Source organism: Tarenaya hassleriana, unplaced genomic scaffold (assembly GCF_000463585.1).
Source record: "Tarenaya hassleriana unplaced genomic scaffold, ASM46358v1 Cleome22, whole genome shotgun sequence".
Classification (NCBI taxonomy): domain Eukaryota; kingdom Viridiplantae; phylum Streptophyta; class Magnoliopsida; order Brassicales; family Cleomaceae; genus Tarenaya; species Tarenaya hassleriana.
In genome coordinates, this window is record NW_010965541.1 from 1,401,119 (window position 1) to 1,416,104 (window position 14,986).

Genomic DNA, 14,986 nt, shown 5'->3' on the forward strand with positions numbered 1-14,986 from the left:
GAGGGGGGGGGGGGGGTTGGTACGGAAGAGAAACGAGTGGCTGAGATTCGCCGAGAGTATGACGTGTCGAGACCTTAGGCCACTTCCTGTCTGATGGAGAACTGGTCGTCGATTTGACTTGCTGTGCATTCTCAGCCGTCCGATGTGTCATTTTCGGTTCCGTCTGTGCGCAGATGCGTCATTAAGGATATTCACCCCCCCCCTTTATTTTCCACTTATCCTTGGGATTTTTTTTAGTGATTATATTATTACATCTGATTAATTTGCAGGATATTTATTTAACATATTTTTCAAATAGTTGATCCACGAAATTATATTTATAGTACCAATAGACCATATATCACATTCATATATATATATATATGATCCTAAAGGCCAATTATTCGAACAATATCCATATATACTTTATCTTAAAGGCATAAAAATATGCAAAATTTGTTTACGAGACAAAAATAAATTATATGTAAATCTTATATATGTATATGTGTCCTATATATTTTCCTTCGTATAATCAAGACCGCAAGCCTGCAAAAAACAAATTCTACAAATGTATATAACTTACGTAAATTTTAGATCTTACAATCAACCAAAGTAATTTACAAAAAAAATGGCTCTACACATAATAATTAATTTGTAGAAAACCATGATGACATATAAATATAGATTATTCGCTGTAAAAATTAAAATTTATCATTTTTTTCACCGTACAAGTTGTTAATAAAGGATTTCTCGAAAATAAGTTATTTGGTAAATTGTGAATTTTTAATAAGATTGACTGCGAGTCAATGAAGTGCAGTACATGCAAAGTGGTAGGGAACTTATGTCCTGTCTGTTCAACCCTTTCTACATAATAATATCAAATCAAAATGTCCCTTTATGTTTAGTTTTTTTTTTTAAATCTTTCAAATTCAAATGCCAATTTCTTTCATCGTTTTCTACAATTTAAATATTTGGTCTGTCTTGTTTGTACGGTAATTTTGTCTTCTTTAAGAATTATTACACATATATATATATATATATATATATTATTCGGGGGTATGATATATGTATATTTTGAATAAATAGATTATATAAATTATGTAAGTGTAATTTTACATCTAGAGCAACATGGTCAATGGTTTGAGAAAGGATATCTTATGAGATAATCGAGTACGGTCGACTATTGTCGTGATGTTTGCAAGTCGTGTAAATGATTAAGGTTACAAAAATAAGCAACTAATTTCGTGTCAACTTTGAAGACCGTGAAAAGTTATTATTTTAATTTTTTAAAATAAACAAACGTAAATAGTTATTATAAATTAAAATCAGCAGATTTAGACGGAAAAGGACAAAGGTTTGGGTTAATTGTCAGATTCTGCTTCTTTTAATTATATTCGTATATTGCCGTTTTCTAGATTCTGGGTTTCCTTAACACAAAGATCGTTGGTGTTTTACCGTCGGTTGGGTAGAATATATAATTTGATTGGAAACTTAATGTAGTATATTTTTTTAAATCATATTAATTGAATCGATTATAAAAGAGTATAATTTTTTTATTGTATTCGGGTGGTGGTCAGTTCGTCTCCGTTTGTAAGGGTAGGTAATCACGGGGTTCCCAATGTATCAAAAAAAAGAGTAAAATTTTTTAAAAGTGAAATATACGAATTAGAAAATAACCGATGCTAAATCTGAAATGTTCCCTTACATATTATTTTACATTTGTTTTTATTTTTTTTATTTTATTTTTGTAATGTAGTGGATTAATGTTTGTGCTTAGACGTTTTTAACGTATCAAAAATACTCGAGAGCTTTCGGAACCAAAAAACAAAAATATCTGCGAAGCTAAACCCAAACGCTATCGCCTTTTATGGCTCACTTTATTTTTCCATTTTTTTATTCTTTAAAAATAACTAAAATTTTAAAGAAAGAAAAAAAAATCCTTCGTTATGAAACAGTAAACTGTTTGTGATTTGTAATCGGTGATAAAAAAAAACAGCAACAATTGGAAAAAAAAATGTTTTTTATCGAAAACCATAATAGGAAAATAAGTGGTTGCAGTCCGTCCGGTAACATTTTACCTATTTTTTTTTATTATATTCGTCCAAACAAAAGATTTTATTTTATTATTGAAGGGTTTCAACTTTTTTCTCAGGAAAAGTATTTACGTTCGTTTCTTTTCACCAAAAAAATTACGTTCTTTTACGAATGTGAAAACTCAAATTGCACACCAAAAAACGATTCTTTAAAAGATAATTAGAGAAATAAAGCAGTAAAAAAATTCGAGAAGCAAAAGGACAAGGCAAATAAATACTGAGGTTTGTTGCTTGTACATATATATATATATGTAAGCATTGTTTTTCTTCTACAAATAGACAGCTACATTCACACATATATATATATATATATATATAGTTGAAGATCAGCTGTTCAACCTCAACCCTAGAGACCATAATTTGAAGATAAAATTCCAAATGTGCAGATGCCAAATTTGACCTAAACCCCCCACTCTAAACCCTAAATGTTTTCCCTATAGAAACTTCATTTTTTTTATTTTTATTTTTTGAAATTCAAAAACTGTAAATTTAAACTAAAAGCTTAGCAATGCTCCTAGAACTTTGCTAATATATAAAAAAAAAAAACTAAGGTTGGCATCTGCACATGGAAGGGGTAAAAAAAGAGTTTTTTTTTTAATTATTCATTTTTCACCGGAGTTAGCTTAACTTACGGCCGGAGGGAACTGCTCTAACGCTTACGCTTGGTCCCGGAGCTTCCTTCTCCATCTCCCTTGGCCTTGGCCTCGGCCTCGAGTTTCGCCTTCAGGTTCTTAATTGCTGCTGGGGATTTCTTCAGTAAGGTCGCCAGTGGCTTGTCATCATCATCATCATCATCATCAGATGATGGTGATGATGATGCATGCTCATGTTTGCCATGATCTTTTGTGTTCTTCTTCTTGTTGGTGGCCTTTGACGAAGACGGTCTCGACTTCTTCTTCTGGTCATCATCCTCGGATTTGGATCTCCGGGTCAGACGTGAAGCAGCTGCGACCATCTTGCCACCGACGTTTTTGGAGCTCTTGTCTGTGGACTTGCTGTTTCCGGCATTCGAGGAGGTTTCTTCCCCCTCTTTGCCTTCCACAGCCTTTTTACAGGCTTTCTCCTCCTCCTCCTTCTCAGCATCCTTCGATTTCTTACCAGATTTTGTTGCAGACTTTCTGCAAATGCAAATGCTATAGTTAAAGTGTGCTATATACTCGTATGATTTCCCTCAACAACTTAAACGGACCACAAAAGATGAACAGCAGCAATAAATTGTATATATATGTATGTATGTATGTATGGATACATACACAACCAACCTTTTTGCGGATGATTTGGCCATTCCTTTCTTCACTGACTTCCTGCTAGTTTTCTCCTCCTTTCGGCTCGTCTTTGCCTTCTTCTCAGCCCTGTCAAGATATTGTCACATAACATACGAATACAGTCCGACCTTGGAACCATCTTGGATACATATGCAGAGACCAATTTAGAAACTCTAGTTCATAAATTATTCAGACATGTTCCAAGGAAAAACTTACGGTTCAGGGGTAGTGTCTTTGCCAGCTTCCTTCTAGAGAGAGAAAAGAAAGAGAAAATATGGGATTATAAAAAAAGCCACGAAGAACGTGAGAATTAAGGAAGGATGGTAGCGTATTCAAATCGGATGAACCACCTCATCTGCTGTAGCAGCATCCTCATCTTCAATGAACTCCCATTTCTCCTTCCTCATATACAACTGTTCTTTGTCTCCATCGTCATACACAACCTATATAAATGAACAACAACGTGAACATCTTAGGTTCCATAACCAGAATTCAAATGATGAAATAAATGTTCTTTCTTTAAATTTCCCAACCTTCCTTTCATGAACATGCAAATACTTTTGCTGAATCGACAACCATAAAATATCTTGCAGCAAATTACTTCGTTACAGCCCAAGACAGAACAGAAGCAAATTAGAGAACCATACTTTCATTCTTCGGTTTATTCAGCAAAAACCAATTTTAGGTCCTAAAAATACTTTCTAATTCCCAAGGATTACGTCTTACCCGGTGTTTCCTTTGAGCAGAGTTATATGAATCAACGACTCCTTGATAAAATCTGCAGAAACAGGATCGATGCGCAGGTAAGATATGTCACCATTACCAGAAACGTTTAAGACAACCCTCAAGGTAAGAAAGAATTGAGTAACTCACTTCCGGTCCGCGGGCCACCAGACTCTAATCCTCGCCCCAACTAAGTCTTCACCGTACTGATCATCATCCTGAGTCCAAAAAAGAAGCAGATTAACGATAAAAACAAAGTTTTTTTTTAATGCAAATATCATAACGGTAAACATAGAGAATGAGAGGGAACCACACAAACATGAACACGTGATTAAAGTTTGACAGGACTGAAACCATGTAAATTCCAAGACTGTATACCTTATCTTTTCCCGAAGATGCTGCAGCCTTTTCCTTAGCAGGTGTACGCTTCCTCTTTGAAGAATTTGACTTTGGCATATCCCCTACTTGAGCAGTAGCCTTTGGTGATGTCACCATTTCCTGGTACCAGCCACAGAAGATAGGGAATGAGTAAAAAAAAAACTCACAAGCAGCAATACAGGAATAATTCTGGTGATTATATCGAAATCCAGAAAGAGCATACAGTTTCGTCATTTTGGGCAGACGTTTTTGGTGAATCCTGTCCACGAGAAACCCTTCTTCGGCTCGATTTCTTCCTCCGCCTCAGAGATCCTGAGTCAGAGTATCTGACCACCCTTTTACGAAATCGCTTCTGTGGCAATGGCTCGGAGTCAGTAGGAAGATCCTCCTCGTTCTCATCTACATCCCCTAAAGTTTCAGATTTAGTCTCAGGCTCAGGAGTCTGCTTGGCATTCTTGACTTGGCTCGCAGCCTTTTCCTCCTCATTATTCATATCGTTCCCATTGTCCCAGGCCACAGCTAATTCGGCAGATGGGTTTTCATTGGTCGAGCCGAGCAAATCATTGCCATGATCTTCCTCAATCGGCAGATCAGCAGCAGGAAGAGAAGTCTTATAAAGTTCTGCATGTTCAGTTCCGAGGCTATTGGTCTCAGCATTGCTGAATCTATCAGCATCATTAGGCAAATCAGTTTGGCCATTGCGTTCCTTACTTTCTGTTGAGCCTGAATCAACCAAGATTTTGTTGCTGATTTCTGACTTGGGAGATTTGTCATTGAGCATGTCGGCGTCTGCTTGAGTTGTTTCGGTCGGAATCACTTTCTCTATCTGATTTGTTTATTTAAAAGCAAAATTGTTTTATCAATAATCACATTAAGGAAAGTAACAGAAGAAATGACAGTACACAACACTTATTGCATATATGATCAAGATCTACTTTAGTTTTATATCATTTCTGCTCATATTGGGTACACCTCATCAGTAATCTGGTAAATGAAAGATGGGGTTATGAGAAGCTTACGACTTTCTCCTCAGTGGGACAGTCATCACCACGGCACATGGTCGTAACGACATCATTGTAATCATCCAGGGAATCACCCAGAGTTTCGATTGCTTTTAAGAGGCAAGGCTTCACCTTGCTAGCGCAATTACTGAGCACGTCCTCTGCCAGCTTTTGAGCTATTGGCAGGGCCCCCTGAGAATTCATTATCAGTGTGTTAGCATAAGACAAATGAGGAAACGAGGAGGATTTTTTTTTTTACCTTGTTTTCTTGTCGAAGACGAGCCAAGATAGGAGAAAGAATCTGTGGAGATATATCCTCGCTTTCTTCCAACACAAGGGTTATGATGGAGTTCATGGAGGAGGAGACAACTTCAGGGTGATAGTCCCTGGAAAATCAAACCACTAATGTCAGAAACTCACTCACAAATGCACAACATAATGCAGAAGTTGTAACGGGGCTTCATTAATCTCAGAAACAAGCAAGCTCGCACCTCAAGGCCAAGAAGAAATGATTGAACATCTCAATGACAAGTGAATCACATTCGAGATCCAGTATGAGAACAGGTAATCGGATTCTTGCTGTATTCTCAAGAATTGTGATCCTCTTATCGTAAGAAAGACTCGACTTATCATCGAGCCTCTCGAATGTCGATACAATCAACTGTAGGATCTCCTGCAAACAAATTAAAGAAGATCAAATCAGAGATCAAAGGAATTGGGCAAAAGCTAATACCATAAACATGTAGAAGGAATTAGGCAAAAGTATTATCACAGCTCAGTATACCTTCATCTCTTCATCGTTGTAAGGAGCATCAGGTGCAGTTATTCTGATTATCTGACTAAGGCAAGACGCAACTGAAACTCTCACATCCTCATCAGAGTTCCTTAAGATCTTGTGAGCTGCTAATGCCTTGAGCACCAACGACGTTGAGACATTTAAAGGACCTTTCGGGGATTGTTCCACTTGCGACAGTAACTTCTCAATTTGCTGTATAAACCCATCAAACAATTACTTAATAAGTTTACACAGAGAAAACACATTAATAATGCAAATTACACAAGATATGACATATGAAGATTAATTGGTATATGAAAATGTATCTTAAAATTATTGATCTTCTTTGCTTGGAGAAGACACCAGATTGGTAACTTTGCCCAATTTCGACGTCTTTCAAGAATCAGGATCCAAACAGCACAACAAGAAGTACATGAATCAAGTAGTTGTGATTCTATCTTCGTTTTCTGAGCTATCGGTAATAAATACATACCAAGTTGTAAATATCATGCGGTTAATGTCCATTCCATTTAGGAAAATATTTTATCGAGGCTAAAAGTAACATAGTACAATGTGATATGTAATGTTAAATTCAATATATTTGTCACAGGACATAGATTTTTTTTTAAAAAAAAAAAAGATAACAAACGATGAACATTTAAGTTTCACGTGCAAACCACGCAATAAACGGTCAAATTTTGAGCGCAAAAGCACGCAACGAACGTTCAAATTTCGCGCGTACAACCACGCAAAGGATATTCAAATTTCGGGCATAAACGAATGAACGAATACTTAAATTTCACCTGCAAAACTACCCAATACGCATTAAATTTCGCACACAAACGAATTAAAAACACGCGATCTTGTCTTTCTAACCACGAGTAGAAAACAGTTTGTATTTCGTAGGCACGACATATCTTAGCATTATATGTACAAAATTGGATCAAATGAAAACAGCAACCGTTGCAAGACAACAAAGGTCCATGTAATAAAATGATCAGGTACAGAGATAGATTCTTAAAATTAATTGCTCAAAAACAAAATTTATAGCATATCCCCACAAAATCCAAGTATGGTTAAATAGTTTACACCCCCAAAATCAGACATTCATCATACAGAACACATCAAATTCAAACCGAACCACAATCATCCACGAATTCATCACGTTGAATCTAATTACGCACAAGAACACATAACGCAGAACATAACATCATCATAACCGTTGAGAAAAATTTTAATTTCGAGAAAATACGACGCATTCAACAAAAGATTAACCAAACAGTCGCAAAAAGAAGCATGCACGAAATATTTCGACAAACACATAGAAACAACAACGATCAAAACGTCAAAACAGACGAAAGTTCGTGAGAGTGAAACAAAAAAACACGAAGAGGGACGGAGGGGGGGAAGAGAATCTCACGTTGAGGAGGGAGATGAGTTCGTTGACATCAGAGAGGGGATCAGAGACCTTGTCTCCGACTATCCTCAACTCCTGGTCAAGCTTCTAATTAGTCATCGTCATGACTAAGGACATACACTCACTTCACTCAAGAATTCTTTTGCGGCTGCCTAAATTTTCGATTTTAGAACATTGTAATGCTAGCAGACAACGACGCAGCTATAAATTGACAAAAAATCTCCAATTTTGGTAAGCAATTGAGGTGGATAAAGATGAAATTATGTCTTTTTCAGAGCGCAGTAGTTTTTTCCTCAAATTTCTTGATTTTTCCCTCTATTTTTCCATACGTGAAAAATACTTTGTATTTATATTTTCTTCGATAACAATGAAGGATAAAACTGTAATTAATACGAAGACCGAGTTCATTTATCTTGTGAGCTTTTAAGGAGAATCCAGCTTAGCTCTTTCTTGGTTGCTTTCGGATTTTCTCCCGTTTTGGACATTTATTGAATAAAAGATTAACCAAACAGTCGCAAAAAGAAGCATGCACGAATTATTTCGACAAACCGGAGAAACATCAACGATCAAAACGTCAAAACAGACGAAAGATCACGAGAGTGAAGCAAAAAAATATGAAGAGGGACGGGGGGAGAGAGAATCTCACGTTGAGGAGGGAGATGATTTCGTTGACATCAGAGGGGGGGATAAGAGACCTTGTCTCCGATCACCCTCAACTCCTGGTCAAGCTTCTCATTAGTCATCGCTATGGCTAAGGACCATAGACGGATCTACGTTACAAGGAGTGGGGTCACTTGCCCCGCTGTTTTTTTTTTCTTTTAAAAATATCAATTTGTAAATTTACTAAAATTTTAACGAAAATGTGTTAATGCCCCGCCGAATTTTGTGGTCGACCCCATAACATTTGAATTTTTTTTATGTATTTTGGGTTATTGTCTCTATATATCTAATTAAAAAAAATGTTAAATTTTCTAAAACTTTTTGTAAAATTACATAGAAAAACGTTAAATTGCCCTCATATAAGTAAAGTTTGTCTTTAAAATTAAATGCATAAAATTTTGCCCTCATTTATAATATTCTCTAGATCCGCCACTACTTTATAAATTCTCTAGATCCGCCACTACTAAGGAAACATATTCACTTGACTCAATAATTCTTTTGCAATTGTCTAAATTTTGGATTTCAGAACATTGTAAATTTGTAACCCTAGCAGACAACGACGCGACTATAAATTGACAAAAAATCTCCAATTTTGGTAAGCAACTAATGTGGATAAAGATGAAATTATGCATTTTTCATCAGGAGAGGAGAGCGTAGTAGTTTTTTCCTCAAATTTCTTGATTTGTTTCCTCTATTTTTCCATATGCGAAAAAAACTTTGTATTTATATTTATTCGATAACAACGAAGGATAAAACCGTAATTAATACGAAGATCGAGTAATTTATCTCGTGAGCTTTTAAGGAGAATCCAACTTAGCTCTTCCCTGGTTGCTTTCGGATTCTCTCCAGTTTTGAACATTTACAATGAAGGATAAAACTGTAATTAATACGAAGACCGAGTTCATTTATCTTGTGAGCTTTTAAGGAGAATCCAGCTTAGCTCTTTCTTGGTTGCTTTCGGATTTTCTCCCGTTTTGGACATTTATTGAATAAAAGATTAACCAAACAGTCGCAAAAAGAAGCATGCACGAATTATTTCGACAAACATGGAAAAACAACAACGATCAAAATGTCAAAACAGATGAAAGATCACGAAAATGAAGCAAAAAATCACGAACAGGGACCGGGGGAAGAGAATCTCACGTTGAGTAGGGAGATGAGTTCGTTGACATCAGAGGGGGGATCAGAGACCTTGTCTCCGACCAACCTCAACTCCTGGTCAAGCTTCTCATTAGTCATCGGCATGGCTAACGACACACACTCACTTCACTCAAGAATTCTTTTGCGGCTACCTAAATTTTAGATTTCAGAACATTGTAACCCTAGCAGACAACGACGCAACTATAAATTGACAAAAAAATCTCCAATTTTGGTAAGCAACTGAGGTGGATAAAGATGAAATTAGGACTTTTTCATCCGGAGAGGAGAACGCAGTGGTTTTTTCCTTAAATTTCTTGATTTGTTTTTCTCTATTTTTCCATATACGAAAAATACTTTGTATTTATATTTTCTTTGATAACAACGAAGGATAAAACCGTAATTAATATGAACACCGAGGTCATTTATCTCATAAGCTTTTATGGAGAATCCAGCTTAGCTCTTCCCTGGTCGCTTTCGGATTCCCTCCAGTTTTGGACATTTATTGAATAAAAGATTAACCAAACAGTCGCAAAAAGAAGCATGCATGAATTATTTCGACAAACAAGGAGAAACAACAACGATCAAAACGTCAAAACAGACGAAAGACCACGAGAGTGAAGCAAAAAAATACGAAGAAAGATAGGGGGAAGAGAATCTCACGTTGAGGAGGGAGATGAGTTCGTTGACATCAGAGGGGGGATCAGAGACCTTGTCTCCGACCACCCTCAACTCCTGGTCAAGCTTCTCATTAGTCATTGCCATGGCTAACGACACACACTCAGTACACTCAAGAATTCTTTTGTAGCTGCCTAAATTTTTTATTTCAGAACATTGTAACCCTAACAGACAACAACGTGGCTATAAATTGACAACAAATCTCCAATTTTGGTAAACAACTGAGGTGGATAAAGATGAAATTAGGACTGAACGCAGTGGTTTTTTCCTTAAATTTCTTGATTTTTTCTCTATTTTTCCATATGCGAAAAATACTTTGTATTTATATTTTCTTCGATAACAACGAAGGATAAAACCGTAATTAATATGAACACCGATGTCATTTATCTCATAAGCTTTTATGGAGAATCCAGTTTAGCTCTTCCCTGGTCGCTTTCGGATTCCCTCCAGTTTTGGATATTTATTGAATAAAATATTAACCAAACAGTCGCAAAAAGAAGCATGCACGAATTATTTCGACAAATAAGGAGAAACAACAACGATCAAAACGTCAAAACAGACGAAAGATCATGAGAGTGAAGCAAAAAAACACGAAGAAAGATGGGGAAAGAGAATCTCACGTTGAGGAGGGAGATGAGTTCGTTGACATCAGAGGGGGGATCAGAGACCTTGTCTCCGACCACTCTCAACTCCTGGTCAAGCTTCTCATTAGTCATCGCCATGGCTAACGACACACACTCAGTTCACTCAAGAATTCTTTTGCGGCTGCCTAAATTTTTTATTTCAGAACATTGTAACCCTAGCAGACAACAACGTGGCTATAAATTGACAACAAATCTCCAATTTTGGTAAACAACTGAGGTGGATAAAGAATAAAGATGAAATTATGGTTTTTTCAGCAAGAGAGGAAAGCGCAGTGGTTTTTCCTCAAATTTCTTGATTTTTTTCCTCTGTTTTTCCATACACGAAAAAATACTTTGTATTTATATTTTTTTTCGATAACAACGAAAGATAAAACTGTAATTAATACGAAGACCGAGGCCATTTATCTTGTGAGCTTCTAAGGAAAATCCAGCTTAGTTCTTCCCTGATTGCTTTCAGACAGTTTTGGACATTTATTGAATAAAAAAATTTCAAATCCGCATCTTTAAACAGCGTCGTTTTAAATCGAATCCCTGTCCGAAGCCACGTTCGTACATATTTCGTATGCAACAAGACACATACGTTCTCACACTGACACAAGACAATTCTCTACTACAAAGAGTCCGTTCTATGTTCTACACTAACATATTCAAAGGCCGTATCGAAAAAACCATCTCCATTAGTCCATCATATTGCCGTGTTTTCGCGATATCGTGCGACTCAAACCCACTTTCCGATACCTGAAAAACCCGAGAAAGAAAATCACTCAGAATGTGAATGAAATCACGGTATTCAATGCAAGTTGTTTGGTAACATGCATGTTTCAGAACATGAGAGTTACTAAAGTGTTCATAGATTTTAGCAAAACCGTGTTCATGCAAAACCGAATCGAAACGAAGAAGATTCTTCTCCGATAAGAACGAAAAAGAGAAAGCAGAAAAGGGTTTTGAATGGCTAGAGGACATAGTGAACGTTAGAAGAGCAGCAAACGAGTGAGTTGGATACTTTGGGAGTTACTCTCAATGTACTTCCAAATAGCAATAACTGCAGAGAGAAGGTTTCATTCAATGTTCTCAGACGAAGAAAAAAACAGAATGAACGATTTACCGGAAAAGGGTAACCGCCGATTTCAACGAGCTGGTGCGGAATCGATCTCTGGACCATTCCCATGTCTTACATTTGCTTACCCGTGATAACAATCCATTTGTGTAAAACTTAGACATCGCGAATATGAATTGACGTAGCTTATCAGGGAAACCCTTTCTTCGATGGTAATGAAACGATCGGGATAACAAGCAAGAACCCAAGTGGGTCTTCGCAAGCAGTAATCCTCATGTCGGAACAACGTAATCGCCGCTTTACATTGAGTTTCATAGGTAGAGGCATCATGCCAGCATGCTTTGATGCCTCCATCTTTGCGTCTTCCCCCCTGTGAAGCCGAGAGATGATGCTAAACGCAAATAATCGTGTTTCATAAATCACTAACACGTAAAACAGTTTCACATATATTTATATATTTCATCCAAACAGCCAGCTATATCAAGAACGAGCGTTACAACGTGTTTGCCGTCCATTTCGAGGAAGAACGTGCACGTGTGAATCATTCACATGCATAGTCTACTATCCGGGGTAATATATTTCATCCAATGTTGACACCCATCTTCTTTCTATGCCAACCATATTTGGCAGCAAATGCTGAGCAAGAACATCTATGTGTGTGTTTAATCCGTTTGCTTGAACAAATAACAAACAGATTGCTTCTGAAAGGGGTTTCAAATTTCTTCCCTAATCATGCATGTACATTAACGCGAACATTCACGTGCAAATAATCATCTTATTGAATCGATAATTTCCAACACAAGCCTCCTAATTGTTCCAACAAAAGTAGCTCGATCATGCACGTACGTAGATCACGTAACATGTGCATGCACGTAAAACAACTACGCAAGAACGTTACGCCGTTTTGATCTGATCATTCATCAAAACATGTTTGAAACTACATGCCAGTGATCAAGATATAGAAACCAAAAAACCAAAAACAGTAAACATATTATATCGCATTTGCAAAAAAAAAAAAATCATAGGCAGATAAGTATTTGTTCAATGAATTCAAGATTTACCTAACTCAATCGATCCTAGGGTCATGGTAAGAATCCACCATTCTCGGAAGCTTTCCCAGTAACACAACTTATTATCCCGCTGGGAAAACCAGCATGGTGGAAGCAATCCTCCATGAGAAGGGCTCCTACAGAAACCTTGCATAGAAGAAGATTTAGTCGGATGAGTTCCAATTGACATGGAAGCTATAATTTCACACATGCCAAAGACTTCAGGACAAGGGAATTTCCAGCAACAAGGGCAGGCGTGATTTCAGAAACATAAATATCGACCAGATAGTTTTCAAGATTGAACAACCAAAGCAACTCCAATATGTACTTATGCAGATAAATGAAGAAATTTTGTGAGATAACAGACCGGAGTAACTTGAAGAGTTCCAAAGGGAAGGCATATATTGCTCTGTTTCAACCAAAAACAATATGACTGGTTTGTTCCTCATAGTTTCAACGATGAACGCCAAATTGGTAACCAGTGAGCTGATGGTATAAATACCTTCGGTTTCTGGACTCCTTTTATTGCCATATCACCATTTATAGATCTTTTTCTCTCTGTGAAAAGATAAGGTATGCTCTCCGGTGGAGGTAAAATGGATTCCATGTTTTATTTTCTTCAATCCAAGAAACTCACCCGCCTAATGCAAGCAGCAAAGAAGCCACTGTTCCTTAGACTCGGTAAATTATAGCAACTCTTTCGGTAGTAAATACATGCAAACTCCCAAAAGCAAACAGAAGCATCGGAATGAAGATAGAACTTCAGCTCTCAAAACATTTTCACTACTTCCATTAGTATTCAGTCACCAGAATATATAATCCTCACAAGTAGAAGATGCTAGAAATAGCAGAAAGTCCATACATCGACCCAACACCCAGTATCAAACACAAAAACATTAGATAAGCTACCTTCAAAGAGATGCATTATTTTGTCCTTTCATTTCAACGAAAGCTGTCTGAAACGAGGAACTTCCTTCCACAAGGATCCAGACTTCTTCAATGCAGTACGTGACATAATCAGCCGACCTCACAACCTGCATGAAAATTGGTCTGACAGTTAGTAGACATAGAAAACTAGGAAAAAACCGGTATGTGGCTATTGCACAACTAGTTTCCATATACAGAAAATCCAAAGTTGCATATACGGAAAACCCGACGAGATTTCAGCCACTCCATCATGCAAGCATGATCTTTTCCATAACGGGGCTTGCCCCTACGTCGTTGTGGAACTTTTCCATTTCTCTATGATATTGTTTACCTCATCCTGCACGAAAGCTATTAAAAGCCATACATTAAAATGATAACAAAGAATGGAATATCGAACCAAACTATCATAAACAGTGAAGCAAAGCCTGCTTCCTGTAACGGGAAGCAATGAGCAAACGCAGACAAGGAACATACTCAAAGAATTGAGATCTCTTTATCCAATTGCGGATAAACAAACCAAAGAAGAAGAAACCCTAGCAACTTGGAGTATCATATCATATGTCCCAATCTCTTGGCTTTCCAGATGATTTTTAACCACTTGAAATTCCCTCGAGAAAGGGTGTTTCCAAAATGGTGTATATTATACACAAATTTGAGATCCCTGGTACTTAGATCAAACAGCTGTTCATCTATACAAGAACCACCAGACCAATGAATGTACAAGACACCACTGTACAAGTAAACTGGACCTAGAACTGGAATCGGAACCTTAAATAATGAGGTTTGAATGTCCTCATTGTCTTCAAACTCGAGTAAATTTGTAAGCCCTTCAATGCTTAATGGAGATACAATGAGTCTACCAAAACCAAAAGTCTAACCTAATGATCTGAGCATCCGAACTTTCCTAAAATCCAAGCCAAAAGTGTAAATTCTTCTCGCCCACATGATAAACCAAACCAGTGATGACCCATTAAGCAAAATAACTTCAAATCGACGAGAAATTCGAAAGCAAGTTCGAATCAGCTTGAAGTGAGCGCGAAAACCGCCAGTACCTTGAACCTCTATTCTTCTTAAGGTTGTGTTAGTAACGGGGAAAACTTTCCAAGAGGAAGGTTTTCTCCACTCACCATTGAAGCAGAGCTTGAAGAACTAACTATCTTGGACTAAGATTTCTGCAAAAAAAAAAAAAAAAAAAAAGAACCG

At 37.0% G+C, this 14,986-nt stretch overlaps 1 protein-coding gene and 1 long non-coding RNA gene across 10 annotated transcripts; both read right to left on the minus strand.

Moving 5' to 3' along the window:
- Window positions 1-2,283: 2,283 nt before the first annotated feature.
- On the minus strand, window positions 2,284-10,934 carry LOC104814994 (protein starmaker). Of its 5 annotated transcripts, none has more exons than XM_010543267.2 (14): window positions 10,727-10,934; window positions 10,092-10,163; window positions 6,224-6,427; window positions 5,931-6,112; window positions 5,699-5,825; window positions 5,458-5,631; window positions 4,662-5,264; window positions 4,439-4,558; window positions 4,211-4,278; window positions 4,064-4,115; window positions 3,688-3,780; window positions 3,554-3,582; window positions 3,335-3,424; window positions 2,284-3,190 (listed from the first exon to the last, which is right to left on the minus strand). In XM_010543267.2, exons 1-14 carry the CDS (start codon window positions 10,826-10,828, stop codon window positions 2,722-2,724), a joined length of 2,385 nt encoding a protein of 794 aa, XP_010541569.1. In that variant the 5' UTR covers window positions 10,829-10,934; the 3' UTR covers window positions 2,284-2,721. The 5 variants fall into 5 exon arrangements, with proteins under 5 accessions (XP_010541569.1, XP_010541568.1, XP_010541573.1 ...); XM_010543266.2 differs by having other exon boundaries at window positions 3,554-3,585; window positions 10,727-10,933; XM_010543271.1 differs by lacking the exons at window positions 10,092-10,163; window positions 10,727-10,934 and adding exons at window positions 7,635-7,706; window positions 8,278-8,320 and having other exon boundaries at window positions 3,554-3,585.
- A 315-nt stretch (window positions 10,935-11,249) lies between these two features.
- LOC104814995 lies at window positions 11,250-14,937 on the minus strand. 5 transcript variants are annotated; one of them, XR_772030.1, is made up of 7 exons: window positions 14,836-14,937; window positions 14,014-14,131; window positions 13,766-13,890; window positions 13,359-13,497; window positions 12,869-13,265; window positions 11,856-12,177; window positions 11,250-11,488 (listed from the first exon to the last, which is right to left on the minus strand). It is a non-coding gene; the product is annotated as an uncharacterized LOC104814995 (long non-coding RNA). The 5 variants fall into 5 exon arrangements; XR_772032.1 differs by having other exon boundaries at window positions 12,869-13,003; window positions 13,224-13,265; window positions 14,014-14,937; XR_772031.1 differs by having other exon boundaries at window positions 12,869-13,003; window positions 14,014-14,937.
- Window positions 14,938-14,986: the final 49 nt, after the last annotated feature.

Bases quoted from the DNA above. Each gene is read 5' to 3' on its own strand.
- LOC104814994 (XM_010543266.2), bottom strand. From the start codon at position 10,828: ATGGCGATGACTAATGAGAAGCTTGACCAGGAGTTGAGAGTGGTCGGA. The intron at 5,826-5,930 runs GTGCGAGCTTGC...TTGATTTTCCAG, and splicing joins CATTTCTTCTTGGCCTTGAG to GGACTATCACCCTGAAGTTG. The intron at 4,559-4,661 runs GTATGCTCTTTC...GGCTGGTACCAG, and splicing joins CTGCCCAAAATGACGAAACT to GAAATGGTGACATCACCAAA.